The 17227-nt window shown below is 49.1% G+C and overlaps 1 protein-coding gene across 1 annotated transcript in view; it reads left to right on the forward strand.

The window, feature by feature from the left end:
* LOC136836355 (uncharacterized) overlaps positions 1–17227 on the forward strand; it is a 450152-nt gene that overhangs the window by 133861 nt on the left and 299064 nt on the right. Inside the window, exon 5 of the mRNA XM_067100539.1 lies at positions 16179–16289. Coding sequence (XP_066956640.1) covers positions 16179–16289 — 111 coding nt within the window. The remainder of the gene's footprint in view (positions 1–16178; positions 16290–17227) is intronic.

A 17227-nucleotide genomic window follows, 5' to 3' on the forward strand; every position in this document is an offset into this window, starting at 1 on the left:
AATCCCAAGATCGCAGCAAAACTCGAGAAGCCGATCCCTGTCCTGTAGCAACTGTGAGCGGGAGCTCACCAGGACCAGCCAGTAGTCGAGATAGCTCAGTAGACATATCCCGTGTGAGTGGGCCCAAGCTGACACGAGCGAGAAGACTCTCATGAACACCAGGGGAGTGGTCGAGAGCCCGAAGCAAAGTGCCCTGAATTGGAAGACCATCTCCCCAAGGACAAAGTGGAGGTACTTGTGAGAGGACGGATGAATGGGTATATGGAAATACGCATCCTTCAAGTCCACCGTAGGCGTGAAGTCGTTCTCCCTGATCGAAGCAAGCATGGATTGTGCTGTTTCCATCATGAACCGAGTCTGGCGAATGAAACGGTTCAAGGGAGAGAGGTCTATGACCGGTCTCCATCCCCCTGAGGCTGTCTCTACGAGAAAGACACAGCTGTAAAAGCCTGGAGACTGGTCCGAAACGACTTTTACAGCACCTTTCCTCAGCATGGCTTGCACATCTCGCTGTAGTGCGGTGTCCTTCGGAGATCCTTGGAAGTACGTGCGGAGATGGACCTGAGTGTAGGTGAGGGGAGGCCGAGGCTTGAAGCGTAGTAGATATCCCTCCCGAAGGACATCCCCTATCCAGGTCTCGGCTCTGTGTCGCTGCCATGTTGCCCAATGGCTCGACAGGCACCCCCCCACCTTCGGCAGCTTTTGGGGGGGGGGAACGCTGTCCCTAGTGTTTTCCCTTCTTCTTCTTCCCTTTGCCCCCTTTACCGGATTGGAAAGTGGGCTGAAAGGGGCAGGAAGGACCACCCTCTCTAGAGGGAGAAGAAGGCTTGGTGTTTCCACGGGTCCCTTTCGAAGACTGGGACTTCTTAGGGACCGATGAAGTGCCAGCCTGGCCCAAAGGCCTGGCTGCAGTGGGATGCAAAGACCCAGAGGTCTTGGCCACTGCCTGGTCGCTGTCATCGGCTTGGTGTTTGTCTACCGTGGCATCCACCAACTCCCTGGGGAAGAGAGAGGCGGAACCCAGCAACGGTCCATTCCTTAGGGTCATTACCGACTCGGGTCCTACAGACCTGGAGAAGAGAGACAGAACGACGTCTCTTCGCTTCAGGACCAGGTTTGCCCACAGGTTTGCCGTCTGGTGGGCGAGGTAGGAGATGGCCCTACCCCCAGACTGGCACAGTCTCCCAAAGGCGGAGTCCTCCCCAGGCACGATAGCACCCAAGGAAGCAACTACCTTCGATACTGCGAAGGACCACAGATCAAGCCAGGAGACTGCCTGAAAGGTCGCCATGGCAGTGGCTTCCAGGGTTGCGGCTTCTTGCTGAGAGAGGGAGATGCTCTCTGCAGTAAGCTGCTGCAACGTAAGACCTGGATCCAGACATGCCAGGTCCGGGTCAACCTGTTTAGTCGGCAAAGCCCTCTCCACTGGAGTGTAGAAGCACTTCTGACGAGGCGCGGGGCGGGGGGAAAGAAGCTTATTCGAGTCGCAACAGATGATCCACAGTTGAGGCCGTGGTCCCTTCCCCGAGGTCATTGTGCTGACAAATCAGCGCAATAACCTCTGCAAACGTCCTCTGTATCTCGGCGGTGTCCGCATCCTAGGGAGAAGGGGACCCTCAAGTCCTTCCAGAGTGCGGTCCTCCCGATCTACTCTCCCTGCAGGAGGGAGAACCTCGGCAGACCCCCGTGATCTTTCCTGCACCACGCGGGCATAAGACCTGGTCGAGCCGAGGACTGTGCCATGTTCATACACCCCCGAGGTAGAACTCTGGGGAGAAAACTCGCCAGAATTTTTTCTGTCCAACTTGTGCCCCTTAGAAGCAGCCCAAGAGGTAGAGGGGACAGGCGAGGAGGATCAGGTGCTCCCACTGGCCTTGCTGGCAGAACCAACAGGGGCAGCGGGCCGGGAGCGGTCACCAACCCGCGGTGGTGATGGCAACCTGAGTCGAGGAGAGTGCTTTCGCCTAGGCAAAGCAGTCTCCCGAGCAGAGCGGAACGGCTCGCATGAGCCGAGCCGTGCGCTCGCCTCCCCTGAGCCAGGCTGGTCACGCGGACATGGCCGGGGACTGGGAGGAGTCGAGCGTGCGGCTGGCTGGCGCGAGCCCACGCTATCCTCTAGACACGCCCCAGTCTTCTTTGAGGCCGTAGTCTCTCTGGAAGACTGAGCAGGGGACCTCTTCTCTGCTTCTCCTGGCGTTCGGACCCGAGGGACCGAAGCACTTTCCCGGGAACCTGGCTTGGCACTCGCAGAAGTGCCAGCAGGAAGAGTCGGGGCACCTGCATGCCCGGACTCTTTCTCTCGCCCCACGCCCGGGTCTGTATGGCAAGAAGTTTCTTCCGCATCAGCCTCGGGTACCCGGGTCTCCTTGGAAACCCAGGTACTCGGAGCAACTCGCGCACGAGTGTCTGATGTGGACCTGCTGGCCTTAGAAGCAGGTTTCTTAGGCACAGCGGGGGTTGGGGGGGGGGCTGGGCGGTGGACCGCGGTCGGCATGCCCTTGGCTCCCAATGCGACTGACCCGGGGGCCAGAGCAGCGGTTCCCTGATCCGTGGATCGGGAAGAGCCAGTGAGAGATCCTACTGCCTTCCCTGTGGAAGGAGGCAGTCCCTTAGAAGTCTCGGTGCAAGACTTCTTAGTTGGGGGGGAGAGGCAGACTTCTTCTTTGGCCACAAAGACTCGGAAGGAGAAGAAGAAGAGGCAGCAAACGAAGACGATGATGATGACGAAGATGAAGACGAAGACAACGACACCTTTCTTGATCTCTTCATAGACTTCTTCGCCATCTTCCTCAGGATCACGGTTAAGTCCCCAAACCATGCAGGCGCAGCTGATGAAGCAGGAGCAACCGGGGTGGGAGGGGGCCACAGTAGTAGGCGCAACCCGGGCAGCATACGCAGTGCTCGGGCCAGCAGTTACCGGGGTGGGAGCATCCGCAAGGCAGCCAGGAACATACGGAGGCGGGGCTGGGAATGCAGGCACGGGTGGTGCGCGAGCAGCCAGGCCGGGCCAAGCCAGGGTTGAAGGTATGGGGAGAGAGTCAGACGATGTGCCGGGCTGGGAGACAGGGAAGTGAGGACCCGGAATCATTGTCATCATCGGGCCAGGGTCAGCAACAGGGGCAGGAACAGTTACATACGGCATTGTAGACATCACCATGTAGGAAGGTCCCGGTCGTGAGAGCGGGGCCAGGAACCCAGGAGGCAGCGGTACTGAATGGTGTACGGCAGGGGCAGCTGAAGCCTGGGTATCCAGATGAGAAGCCACCGACATGGGTAGCTTAGCAAATCCCGACATGGTGACCGAGGTGGTGGTGATTGTGGTTGCCGCGTGTGTTGTCACTGGAGTGCCAGACAAATGCGATACCAGACCCTCTAGTGATGGAACGCCAGGTAGACCCAGGTGTAGCCAGGCCGAGGATATGCCTGACGCCTGGCTATCCAACCCAAAACCTGAGGAAAAAGTCGGGTTAGACTGGGAAGTCTCTGCTTGTTCCAGGGGAAAAAACTCCCCCCCAAGAACGAGAAGAGACACCTGAGAGGATGTCCTGGTCCACCACTCCCCCACCCCCTTCCATACTCGATGAAATGAATGAGGAAGGGGAGGGGGAGTACTCACCCGAGGGAGAGGGAGTAAGCAAGGGAAGTTTGCAGGGAGGGAGAAACGAACCCGACACATTAGCCACCACTGGAGTCATCGGGGGCGTTACCCTCGGACGATTCCTTGGCTAGCTTACGACGGTAGCGTCTCCTCCCTTCGAACCTCTCCCATTGCTCGGGAGACCAAGAACAACACTCACTACAAGGAGCGTCTCGCGAACACACACTCCCCCTGCAAGATGGGCAGAGAGCGTGTGGGTCCGTGTCGATGCTGGATCTAAAGGCGTTATATTTCTTGCCTACTACCCCAGAACACACATGCCGGGGATAGGAGGGTTTAGAAGGTTTATCAACATTCATTCTAGAGAAAACAAGGAAATTTCCCACCAAAAATGAGAAAAAAGGCAGTCAGACAGAGAGCGAAGAAACAACGTCCGCATTCCACGATGGCCGAGAGCAAATTGTACTCCCGCTTCCCAGACAGTAGTTAACTGCCTAACCACCTTGTTTGAAATTCAACGGCCATTTTCCAGCCTACGCCTGAAAGTAATCCTAATGTAAAGGACCAAGGGTTTGTATATTGTGTCGAAACAATTGCACTTTCCACAACTAACAATAAGCAATTATGACTAAGTACCATCCTTGTTGTCAAGAAAAACCGGATTTTTGGCTTTCACACACAATTTAACAACAGTTCCAAAAATTTAAAACTAAAACTTTAACTGGAACTTAAACCTAGGCATTTAACTTGCTTCTTTAGGTGATTCCATTGTGAAAAATGGAGCACTGACAAATGGAGCTGATCCAAAAAGACCGCAGAAAATAATTGCTTCCTAGTCTTGTGCCAGTCCGTTTGTTGACAATATGGTGGACTGCACATGCATGATAATCACTTCTTCTTCTAGCAGGTTTTGATTGTAAAAGATCACTGTAGGTATTGCTGAATTATTTGGTTAACTGAAACATCGTTACTGCTAGGACTGTTTATTGACACTGTTACCAGACACAGGTACAACTGATAAAATAAATGCTAGATAGCAGACACAATTTCAATAACATAGTTGTACATTAGAGATATCATACAACACCTCCTCTCAAGCTTATGAACAACTACAAGACAAGCTTCAAAAGGAATCGTATATAACATTTCAAACAACAGAGTCTCTGCATGAGTAACTAAACACTGACCAGTGAATATACTGTAGTACTGTGCAAAAAAAACCAAATACAATAATAATCAATAGTACAGCATACCGGGCTGCTTGTTTGGTTTGTGTAGTCTAGGAGATTTCCTTACTTCACTGTGACTGTTGTCACTTAGTGCGCTGGCATTTTGGTCATTTGAATTTGGTGCAGTTTTGCTGGTTTGCAGACTGTCATTTCTTGGTTGCTCTACTTGAGAGACCGAGTTTTCCCCAGTGTATATCAGAGAACACCTGTTTCTCCTTATTGTCGATCCAGTGTCTGTAACTACTTCATATGACCTATGGCTTGCTAGTCTTTCTTTAATTTCCCCATATTTCTCTTGGTCATGTATATACACTTTATCACCTTCTTGTAGAGCGGGAAGGTTTTGTATTCGGTGATGACTGTTGTAGTTGGCTGAATAATGCTCTCTGTACCTCTCCTCTTTTCTCTGCAGTTCTTCTTTATTGGTATCCCTTGGATGTAGAACGTCTGGGTGAACAGGTAGTTTCATATTTATCTTTCTACTCATCAGGAGTTCGCTGGGCGTAAGGCCATTTCTGAGAGGCACTGAACAATAGGCAAGTAGGCCAAGATAAGGATTTGCATTCTTCTTAAGAATATTTTTGGCCGTCTGTATGGCTCTCTCTGCTTCCCCATTTGCTTGTGGATGAAGAGGCGATGATGTCACAGGAGCAAATCCCCAATCCTTTGCGAATTCTTGAAATTCGCGACTGGCATACTGAGGTCCATCGTCGGAAATGACTGTATCAGGAATTGCATGAGTCGAAAATATCTCGGACAAAGCTCTGATAACTGCTCCTGAAGATGTGGTTTTCAATTCTTTGAATCTGAACCATCTGCTGGCGTAGTCTACTGCTATGACATATGACTTTCCTTCAAGTTCAAACAAATCGGTACCAATCTGGCTCCATGGTTGTTTCGTTGGAAAGGACATAGCCATAAGAGGTTCCCTTGGCTCTGGTCTCAACTTGGCACATGTGTGGCACTTGTTAACCATCGCTTCAATTTGTTTCATAATGAGGGGCCACCAAACTGAGTAACTTGCACGTCCTTGACATTGGTGATACCTAGATGACCTTCATGTAGTGCATTCAGTACTTCCAACTGAAGAGATCCTAGAATAACTATATGGGTGTTGAATAGAATATCAAAAGTCCTCGATTTACCGTAAGATGCTGTTTCTTCTCCCAGTATGGTTTCAAGAGTGGCTGAGAAAGCATAACTGCAGGTCATCCGTCTCGACAATACGTGATTACTTGTTTGCAAATGGCATTGGCCTCTTGAGCTACCCTAGTTTCTTCTAGTCGTCATTCCGTAGGTGGGATACACTTCAGATTTGCTTCTTGATATTCTTATACTTCTTCAATCAACTGAAGATCTTCCATTGTCAGGAGACTCGTCGGAGCGAGGGATATTTTGACTGCATTTTGATGTACTCCTTGGACATAAGTTACTTCAGGCGAATATCTTGCAAGTCAGAGATGAAAACGCAGTATTCTAGGTCGAAACTTTGATAGGTCAGTACCTGAGAGTAACAGAACTAATGGTCTGTGGTCCGTCGCTAGGCTGAAGGTTGTACCCAATACATAATGCTTAAATTTCTTGCAGGCCCATGTGACTGGTAAAGTATCTTTTTCGATAACTGAGTATCTCTGCTCGATCTCGCTTAGTGCTCTTGAAGCATAGGCAATCGGTCGTCGATTACTGGAATTGTCAAGTTGTAGAAGAACAGCTCCTAATCCGTTGCAGCAGGCATCAGCGGCAATTGTGCTCCTTTTGTTAGGATCGTAGTGTGCTAGTAAATCTGTAGACATGAGCTTAGTTTTTTATTGCCTGGAAAGCTGCTTCTTGAGGCTGGTCCCAGAACCAGTGTTGACTCTTCTTTAAGAGTTGCCTCAGCGGCTCGTTGATACTGGCGAGGTCTGGTAGGAACTTGGCTTGTTGGTTTACCATACCGTTAAACCGTTGCAATTTGGTAACATTAGTCGGTCTTGGAAATTCTTTGATAGCCTTTGTTTTCTCTGGGTCTGCCTGTATTCCATTTCCGGAGATAATGTGTCCTAGGAATTTAATCTGCTCCTTAGAGAATTCATGCTTGTTGTTTAATGTAACTCCCGCATCCTGCAATTGCTGTAGAACCTTTCTGACATGCTTGTCTTGGCTATCCTGTGAAGGGCCGTGGATGAGAATGTCATCCATGTGACAGACAACTCCTTCCAGTCCCTCTAGAATAGTTGACATTGTCATCTGGAAAATTTTTGGGTGCTGAGTTAATCCCGAAAGGAAGACGGTTGAAACAGTACCATCCAAATGGGGTTACGAATGTCATCAAGAGTCTTGATTCTTCATCGAGGAGTATCTACCAAATCCAGAATTAGCATCCAACTTTGTAAACGCTTTGCTTCCTCATAGCTTAGTGAGGTTTTTGCCGATGCTGGCCATCGGGTGTATTTCCCTTTTAACCACCTTGTTCAATGGCATAAGATCCCCACAAATTCTCACATACCCATTACGCTTCACTGCATTAACCATTCCTGAGCACCACTCAGTTGGCTTGGTTATGGGCGTTATGACGTTCTGCTGGACCATCATTTGTAGTTTCTCCTTTACTTTTGGGAGTAGCGGATGGGGGACTCTTCTGGGCGTATAAAGGTAAAAGGGTGTTGCTTCATCACGCAAGGCTATCTTGTACTTTGTTTTCATCATCCCTAGGCCTTTGAAAAGTTTTGGAAAATCCTCTCGAAAGTTAGGTGCGTTTCCAACGTTGTAAGTTTCGGGTCCAGGTGTTAACAGTCCTAATTTCTCTACTGCCTTCTTGGAGAGAAGATTATGGGACTGTTTTGACATGACGAACACGTTCTCAACACGGGTATTATTTCCTATTCTAAGTTCTGCATTTGGAATCTTACCTCTGAATAAGTGACATAATTTTATGCCACCTGGTCCTACAAATTTACACGTCGAGGGCGAAAGCTTGAGTCCTTGAAGCCATGGCGTCTTCTCATCGATGATTGTAGTTTTTGATCCGCTGTCGAGTTTAAATGTCGTCTTTTCATTGTTCACTCGAACATCTGCTGACCAGAAGTTTTCCTCATCCGTCTTGACTTCTCGTAACATGTAGCATCCATCAGTAGATTCATCATAGTCCTCGTCACTGACTTCATGCACCGATCTTCTTGCTCGGCATACTGTTGCATAATGTCCTATTTTACTACACATTCAGCATCTCGCATCTTTGGTGGGACAATCCCTCTTGTAGTCCTTGTCCTCTCTGCCACACCACTGGCACTTTCCTGGACTGATTGATGCTGGTCTATAAGAGGTGCAAAATAATGAGCAGGTGGACATATACTGCTGCTTTATTTGGAAAGCAGGCCGCTTATAAAGCGGCGTGCGGACGTCATACAAAGGCATACAATAGGATGCAGGTGACCTGAGGTCAATTGTTCTTAATGTGACACAGGACAGGTAAATACAAATAACATGAAAAGTTAAATTACAAGAATTGACACAATAGTACTCTGACACATGTACAAAGTAAATAGGCATAAATAAATCAGTAATAGATACGTATTTACAGAGATAAAATGTGGCTGTTTAGCGTGACCCAGGCTTGTAGGAAGGCACTGTAGAAAATGGGAGGTTCACCATAGAAAATCCGTTGATGGGGACTTGACAATACCCCCCTCTCCCAAGACGTGGGTAACGTCTGATCAATCCAGGTACCTGCTGGGCCGCTGGAGAGTGCCGCGGCTCCATGAGGTCAGCTGGGGGGTGCGGTGTGAATGGGAGCGGCTGGCTGTGGCACTGCCAGGGTGCTTCCGGGGGCAGCTACGCGACTTTCTTTTGGGTTGGGCTGGCTGCTGGGGTGATGGTCTCTGCGGAGAGCGCTGTGTGGTATCGTTGACGACTTCCTCCAACAGGACGGGCTTGAGGCAGTCAACAGACACCCAGTCGCCCTTTCCGTGCATGGCCAGCCAGAATGCTTTGGTGTTCTGCTCCAGCATGCGGAAGGGTCCCTTGTAGGGCCTGGTTAAGGCGGGCGGACGGCGTTGTTCCTGATGAAGATGTGGGTGGTGGAGGACAGGCCAGGAGGCGTGAAAGGTGTCGACCTATCGGTATACGTCCGCTGGCAGGGGGCGAACTTCCCGACCATGTCACGGAGCCTCTGGACTGACAGGTTGTGGCGATCTCCCATGATGAGACCGCCAGGGACTACAAGGGGCTCCCCATAGACTTCCTCTGCTGCGGACGGGTCGGCGTTGGCTCTGGGTGCGGTCCTCAGCCCGAGGAGGACCCAAGGCAGCTGGTACTTCCAATCCTCAGTGGTGCACCGGGCCATGAGGGATGCCTTCAGGGACCTGTGGAATCTTTCCACCAATCCGTTGGCCGCGGGGTTGTAGGTGGTGGTGGTGTGGTGAGAGGTCCCCAGCAGGCGTGCCAGGGTGGACCACAGCTCGGACAGGAAAGCAGGGTCCCTGTTGGTGGTTATGTGGTCCGGGACACCGAACCGGCTGATCCATCTGGAGAGGAGGGCCTTGGCGCACGCACTGGCGGTGGCTTCTTGCATGGGCGTCGCTTCAGGCCACCTGGTGGAGCTGTCGACGATCGTCAGGAGATATCTGTCCCCGCCTGATGGGGGAAGGGGGCCTACCACGTCTACATGGATGTGTCCGAACCGCCTCCCCGGCTGGGGAAACTCACCCACCCCGGACTCGATGTGCCACTCCACCTTGCTGGTCTGGCACAGGATGCACTGTCTTGCCCAGGCCATCGCTTCCTTCCGCATACCGTGCCAGACGAACTTCTCTGCCAACAGATTGGCTGTCGTCCTGCCGGAGGGGTGGGACAGCCCGTGGATGACGTCGAACACCAGACGGCGGCGGGAGGCGGGTACCAGGGGGCGGGGTTGGCCAGTGCTTATGTCGCTCAGCAGTGTTGGCCTCCCAGGGGCGAGGGGCACATCCTTCCACTTGAGCGACATGATGGCGGTGCGGTAGGCTGGAACTTCTGGGTCGGTGGTCCGCTCCCAAGCGAGGTCCTCGTAGTCAATCCCAAGCTGCACTGCGTTGAGCTCGATCCTTGAGAGGGCGTCTGCTACAGGTTTCCTCCTGCCAGGGAGGTACTTGATTGTGCAGGTGAACTCCGCGATGGCCACGAGATGCCGCTGCTGCCTGGAAGACCATGTGTCCCCCTGCTTTGTGAAGGCATGGACCAGCGGCTGGTGGTCTGTCCAGACTGTGAAGGGCGTATCTTCCAGGAGGAACTTGAAGTGACGCACCGCCCGATACACTACGCAGAGTTCCCTGTCAAAGGTGCTGTAGTGGGACTCTGTGGGGCTGAACTTCCTGCTGAAGAAGGCGATGGGCTGGGGGGCTCCGGCAATGACCTGCTCCAAGACGGCCCCACAGGTGACGTTGCTGGCATCCGTCGTCAGCTGGAGGGGGGCATTGGGGTCCTGGTGGGCCAAGGCGGTTGCCTCGGCGAGGGCGGCCTTCATCAGGGAAAAGGCCTGCTGCTGGTCAGGTCCCCAAACTAAGGTCTTCGGGTGGCCCTTCAGGATCTCTGTCAGGGGGCCATCGTGTGCGTGACCCCGGGGATGAACCTCCTGTAGTAGTTGACCATCCTGAGGAATTCTTGTGCGTCCTTGACGGAGGTAGGGGTGGGGAACCTGGTAACGGCTGCAACCTTCGATGCAAGTGGACGGACGCCCCCGGGGATATCTCATGGCCCAGGAAGTCGACTCTTTCGGTGCCAAAGGTGCATTTATCAAACCTGGCGACGAGGCCGTTCTCCTGCAGGCCCTGCAGGACCTTTTGGATGTGCTGCAGGTGTTCTTTGGGGGATAAGGAAAAAATTAGAATGTCATCTACATAACAGACGCAGAAGTTCAGGTCCCCAGGATGCTGTCCATTAGTCTTTGGAAGGTTGCCCCTGCATTCCTAAGGCCGAAGGTGGAGAAGGCGAAGACATAGGACCCGTAGGGCATGATAATGGCGGTTATGGGGATGTTCTCTGGAGCAACTGGTACCTGAAAGTATGACTTCAAAAGGTCTAGGTTAGAAAATATTTTGGCCCCATGAAAGGAGGCCATGAGATCCTGCATGTTTGGAAGGGGGTAATGGTCTGGTTCAGTTGCGAGGTTGAGCCACCTATAGTCACCGCAGGGTCTCCAGGAGCCGTCCGGTTTCTGCACCATGTGGAGGGGAGAGGCCCACGGGCTGGAGGCCTTCCTGCATATGCCCATGCGCTCCATCTCGGCGAAAGCGTCCTTGGCCTCCTGAAGGCGCCGAGGGGGGTGACTACGGAACTTTGCGTGCATTGGGGGGTCCTTTGTTTTAATGTGGTGGTAGATTCCATGCTTTGCAGGGGCCCCGGGCACCTGGCGCAGTTCGGGTTTGAAGACGTTAGGGAACTCCTTTAGCAGCTGGGTGTACTGGTGCGGGGGCGACGTAGTAGATGGCGGGCGCGCTGGGGCCCGTTGCCAGCGGGAGGGACAGGCAGGAGTCGGTATCCAACAGGCACTTGTGACCGACGTCAACTGCCAGACCGAAGTGGGCGAGGAAGTCCGCACCCAGGAGAGGGGTCCTCACGCCATGACTATGAAGTTCCAACTGTACCTCCGGCCAAGGATGGAGATCGACAGGAGCCTGGTGCCGTAGGAGAGGATGGGGGACCCGTTGGCAGCCGTCAGGGAAGCAGCTGGGTCCGGCGGGCATTTGCGGTCCTCTCTGGATGCGTACGGCCCCAGTGTCAACCAGCATCATCCTGCCGGAGAGATGGTGTCGTGGACGTAAAAACCTACTGGTTTTGGGCTCCTGGGTTCCTCTGTTGCCAAGACGGCCTGTTCTGTTGGCCGCTGCCTCCCCCGTTTTTTGGATGGGCAAACGAGCGGGGGCCGGTTGGCAGTTCCGGGCGTCCTTGCCAAACCACTGGTGGTAGTAGCAAGGGCCTGGTGGGTGTTTCTTGTGATGGTAGGTTGGCCGCCGCCTGGTGACGGCACTTATCTCCTCCTCTGTGCTTTCCTCCAGCTGGAAGGAGTTGATGGGGTGTGCGGGCGTGGATACCGCTTCAGTGCCCTTGTGGAGTCCGTCAGCTGCTGCGTCGTCCTGATCAGGTCCCCGAGCGACACTGTATAAGGCTCGAGGATCTGGGTCAGAACCTCCGGGAGGAGCTGACGGAGGAAGATCTCCCTTGACAGGCTTATCTCCGACTGCCTGCCGCTGCCGTCCGTCTTAGGAAGGGTGAGGAGGTCCTGGTTCATGCCCCAAGTCTCCAGGAGGTTCTGGTCGTGTTGAGGGTTGTTCACGAGGTCAAGGGCACGCGCAGCCCTCTCAGAGACCGGCAGGGAGCAGGTCTCAACGAGAGAGGTTTTCAGATTTTGGTAGGTGACGGGACGTGCGGCAGACTCCCACGGGACAAGCTTCCTGTAGACCTCTACCAGGAGGGCGTTGATCACAGAGTCTGCCTGCAGCACCTCATCAGTAAGTCCTGCCAGCCTGAACTGCCCCTTGACCCTGTAGAGCCATGATGACTGGTTGCTGTGCGTGAAGGGCGGCAGCTTTATGGCGAGGGCGTACTTAGTTTATTCCGTCAGGACGGGCAGCACACGGGGGACGGGTATTGGCGTGGAGGAGCACACGAGCCTTGGCATGGGGGAGGGTGCAGGTGGGTTGTGCGTGAGGGAGATATCTGAGTCCGTAAAGTTCGTGGTTAATTGTATGTGGGAGGGACTGTCCGCGTCCATACTCACTATTGCCCTCTTACTTGGAGTGGGTTACTCACATCAATACACACTTGGGAGCGTGCCGTGTGGGTCCACTAATGACGCTGGTGATCTGCCGACGAGAGTCAGCACGCCCGAACGCTTTGTTAAAGTGCCGTTTTTAGTCCATTAGGGGCGTGGGGTAGTTCATGGAGCCAAAACTAGGTGGCCGTGTGAGTCCGCTAATGGCTCCGGGAACCACTCCGGGGTCACCACTATAAGAGGTGTGAAATAATGAGCAGGTGGACATGTACTGCTGCTTTATTAGGAAAGCAGGCCGCTTATAAAGCAGCGTGCGGACGTCATACAAAGGCATACAATAGGATACAGGTGACCCAAGGTCAATTGTTCTTAATGTGACACAGGACAGGTAAATACAAATAACATGAAAAGTTAAATTACAAGAATTGACACAATAGTACTCTGACACAAGTACAAAGTAAACAGGCATAAATAACTCAGTAATAGATACATATTTACATAGATAAAAATGTGGCTGTTTAGTGTGACCCAGGCTTGTAGGAAGGCACCGTAGAAAATGGGAGGTTCACCATAGAAAACCCGTTGAGCGGGGACTTTACAGGTCTGCTTCTCCCAGGTTGCCCCTGTTTCGCAGATTCCTGCGTCTTATCACTTCTGCTTTTCTTGCTGAATGTTTTCTTCCCTGATGATTGTGGCCTAGCAGTACCCTTATGCTTTGCTGTATAGTCAACTGAGTTAGCTTCAGATTTTCCCTTGATCACCTGTTTGTGCGTTCGAGATATTTCAACGGCTCAAAGATTTTACACTACTTTTTCTAAATCTGGAACCAGTCGTTCACGAAGTAGTCTTTCTCTTCCTGCTTTGTCCGAAGTACCTATGACTATCTTGTCTCTAATATGAGAAGTCTTGAGGTCACCGAACCCAAACGAATCAGCCAGCTGACATAAGTGTAGTACATACTCATCAATACTTTCACTATTTTTCTGATTAGCAGAGTTAAAGACAAACCTTTTGTAAAGCACATTATGTTGGGGTACGAAGTGTAGGCGTAATTCTTCGACTATCCTTGCTGGTTTCTTCTTGTCTTGCAAGGTCAGGGTTGGGAGGGAATTCATAACTTTCTTGCATTCAGCTCCCATAACTCTTCCTCCCCTTCAGCATTTCTCATTTTAGCTATTAGGTTAGTAGCTATGAGGTAGTAATCCCAGGAGTTCTTGAATTCTTTCCAGTTTTCAACATCTCCCTTAAGGGTCATGGGTTGGGGTGCAGGAATTTGGTAAGTAGCCATCTTTACTTTGTGAATGTGCATTAGGTGTGGTTTTGATTGAAAACTCTTAGCCTAGCACTTTAAATTCACTTGCACTTTGGCATAAATTCTCGGAACTTTAACTGCAGATTTTACTGGTCTGGAAATATTTGGGTTCTTTCAAGTATTGGCAATATTGACCCAAGTTAGCATCACATCACAGCCGCTTGCAGAGTGGAGGACCAATGATATATCATAAGTTAATAAGTTTGATTCAACTTTATATTCCCAAATACCTGTCCCAAAATGTTCCTGAGAAGTTCACAATCTCTTGTGAGGCATGCAAAGTTCGTGCAACGCTGATATGTGCACAAAATCGACCAAAACACTGCCACCATGCTGAATTATTTGGTTAACTGAAACATCGTTGTTGCTAGGAGTGTTTATTGACACTATTACCAGACAGGTACAACTGATATAATAAATGCTAGATGGCAGACAAAATTTCAATAACATAGCTGTACATTAGAGATATCATACAACAGGTATAATGCAGAATTGAGTCAGTTCATCTGTGAGGTCTCTTAATGGGTTCCCAGGTGGCATTTCCTAGCTGACAGCTTCATTTGTTGCTTTGAATTACTGATAATTTTTCATGGTAGAATTTTACTATATGAAGGCATATGTGGATCTAGCCTACATGTTCCTCTGTTGAGGGCCGACTGTCATACTCTATAAAACTTCATTTCAACACTAGGTAGAAGACCATGACTGTAAACCGATACTTGATGAATGATAAGAAAGCACAGAGATTGTGCATGGAGAAGCCTGGTTCCACAGATTGCAAATCACAATAGCTGTAAGCATAAATCAACAACAGCCTGCGCTAAATATACTTGCTCGCCTCTTCAAGGAAACCACAGGACATCCGTGACAACCGAAAGGAGACATGAGTGACAGAACACCCCTGGACACGACTACCGACAATGAAGCAAATCAAGACCATCAGCCAGAGATGGGAATCACGCCTTTTGCTGCAAACCACTGCCTAGGACGCGTTCCACGGAGAAAGAGGAATGCACATGCTGATGCCCAGACAACCAGCGAGGGAGACCCATCAACCAATAGAAATTGAATTCCTCAATGATGTAATGTTTAAATTTCAAAGTGTGCATGCAGTAATAAAAACCTTACATGTCCAGTCCTAAAGATGCTGCTAAGAGGAGGGGAAATGGTCCGTTTGCTAGAAAAGGTAATTGAAAAGAATCTCAAATAATTTTTCCTTCCTCCTGAGAAGCTTGCCTGAATATAAAGAGAAGAATTACAGATTGATTCAAAGTCTTAATAAAATGATAGTATTGGCGAACAAAGCCATGAACTTCAATATAAATTGCTTAAGGGAGAAAATGTGCCCAAAGAGCAAAAGTACATTACTTTGGGACTCAGATTCTTAATGAATATGTACTCAAAAGACAGTGATAACTGACATTTTTATCCATCTTTCATGTCTGTGCAGCTGAGACTGGAAGCACACCGTTTCTGCAAAGTTGCATTATGGAAATTACATTTTTTCTTGAGGCTAAATATTGATGACAAAATGGCTGTTATTTTAAACTACAACCTTTGTTATTACAGAATATTACTCGGAAGTATTCTTGCATATACTGTTTTGTAATCTATTTTGCCTGCAATAAATGTGCATATCATTTCACTGTCTGTAAGTCATTCTAAGTGAGTACATTTTTAGAAGGCAAGTTGAGGTGCCGTTCAGTCCTAATATGCCTGCTTATATATATTTGCATCTTCATAAATTAATTACTGTAACTAAATTTAAGTAGTAACTATACATCAGCAACTAGCTATAAATTATCCATCTTATAGGGGTTATATTTTATAGTACAATCCCATATGCCAAGGTGATCTAAATTTTGCAAGGAAGGAAGTCATTGGTATTTGATATTTCATTCTTTTCATACTCCTAACCAGAAATAGAGTATGGCAGAGAATTTAACGCATGCAGACAGTGTTAAGATTTGCTTGTTTGTACTTCTGCCCTATATATAAGGAAATGGGTGTCATTCCAAAATGAAATAGTGACTTTGATATTTGTTCTGAACTACCTTAGTGTTGTTGCAATCTGTCACGTGATCTTAAAGGTGATGTGAACTGATAAATCTTTTTGTAACTATCATATTCACTCTCTAACACAACAATGTTTTTGCCTCTTCAGTAAATGTGCCGTTTTTCTGTAACTGTATGGTGAATTACCTACATTTACTGACTGGCTTTTGAATAGGCCTTATGGAGTCCTGTGAGATTATTTGTTTGTATATAACTTACCGCATCATTGGTCCTTAACAATGCTATTCTTATTTACAGATAACGAGAGACTTTAAAAATGCTTTACAAAGTAACATTTGCACTCTGAAGAACCTAAAACGAGTTATAGAACAGGGGTACAACAACATGGAAGCAAAACCACGTAACCAGGTGAGTGTCATTTGCCTAACATTATAACTTGTTTAGACTTATTTATAAAACTGATATTCGCATTTCCCATGGCTTGAGATGTGCAGTGGGTACTGTACTGTCATGCAGTTTGGTTGCGAGTTCAAACCACTTTTAGAGCTGAAACATATTCTCTAAATTAAATGCCAGTTACACTATATATAGTCAAACCAAAATAACTACGAACATGATGTATGTTTTCGGCGTTGCTGCTTTTCCCAGATTTGATTCATAAACCCTTGACCTAAGTTGGGATGTTATGTAGATGTGGCAAAAATGCTGCCATATCTTTCTCATACCAGGTCAAAAGGGTAAACACCTTGACGCTATTATTCTACGTTTCTAACACTGAAGACGTAAAATGAGCGAAGAACTGAGATTTGATGAAAAAGCTGCAGTAAATGAAGATTTGATATCATATCATAAACTATTTTGATAACAGGATAGGATAAGGATAATTTAGTTTCGAATAATTTAAATGAAATAAATAAATGATGCAATGCGATAAAAATAAATACTGGTATTGCTCCTCAAAGACTGTAAATTAAGTCAGCCTTGTCCCAGAACAGTCTCTTTCTTCTAGGAAGCCTGGGATAAGTAGGATTTTATGACCGGATTTGTCGTGAAAAATTGGATCCGTTTTTTCTCGACAGTCCTTCACAACGTCCAGGGTAATAGGCAGGCGGTTGAGTTCGTGGTTCACTTTTTTCTTTAAATATGTTTGATTATTATTTGTGTCCGGAGAATTGCCTGTGTTGTCTGTGCCGGGAATGTCAGAGAGGCTCTTTTTTTTATATAATTCAAGTACCTCCTTTAGTAAAATAACGTATGTATAAATTCTGAAGAGGGACAGAGGTGACGACGAGTCATGCAGAGGGGCGATATGTGTCTTTCTTGAGGGGATACCATTGAGGTAAGCT

Source organism: Macrobrachium rosenbergii, chromosome 56 (genome assembly GCF_040412425.1).
Source record: "Macrobrachium rosenbergii isolate ZJJX-2024 chromosome 56, ASM4041242v1, whole genome shotgun sequence".
NCBI classification, from domain to species: domain Eukaryota; kingdom Metazoa; phylum Arthropoda; class Malacostraca; order Decapoda; family Palaemonidae; genus Macrobrachium; species Macrobrachium rosenbergii.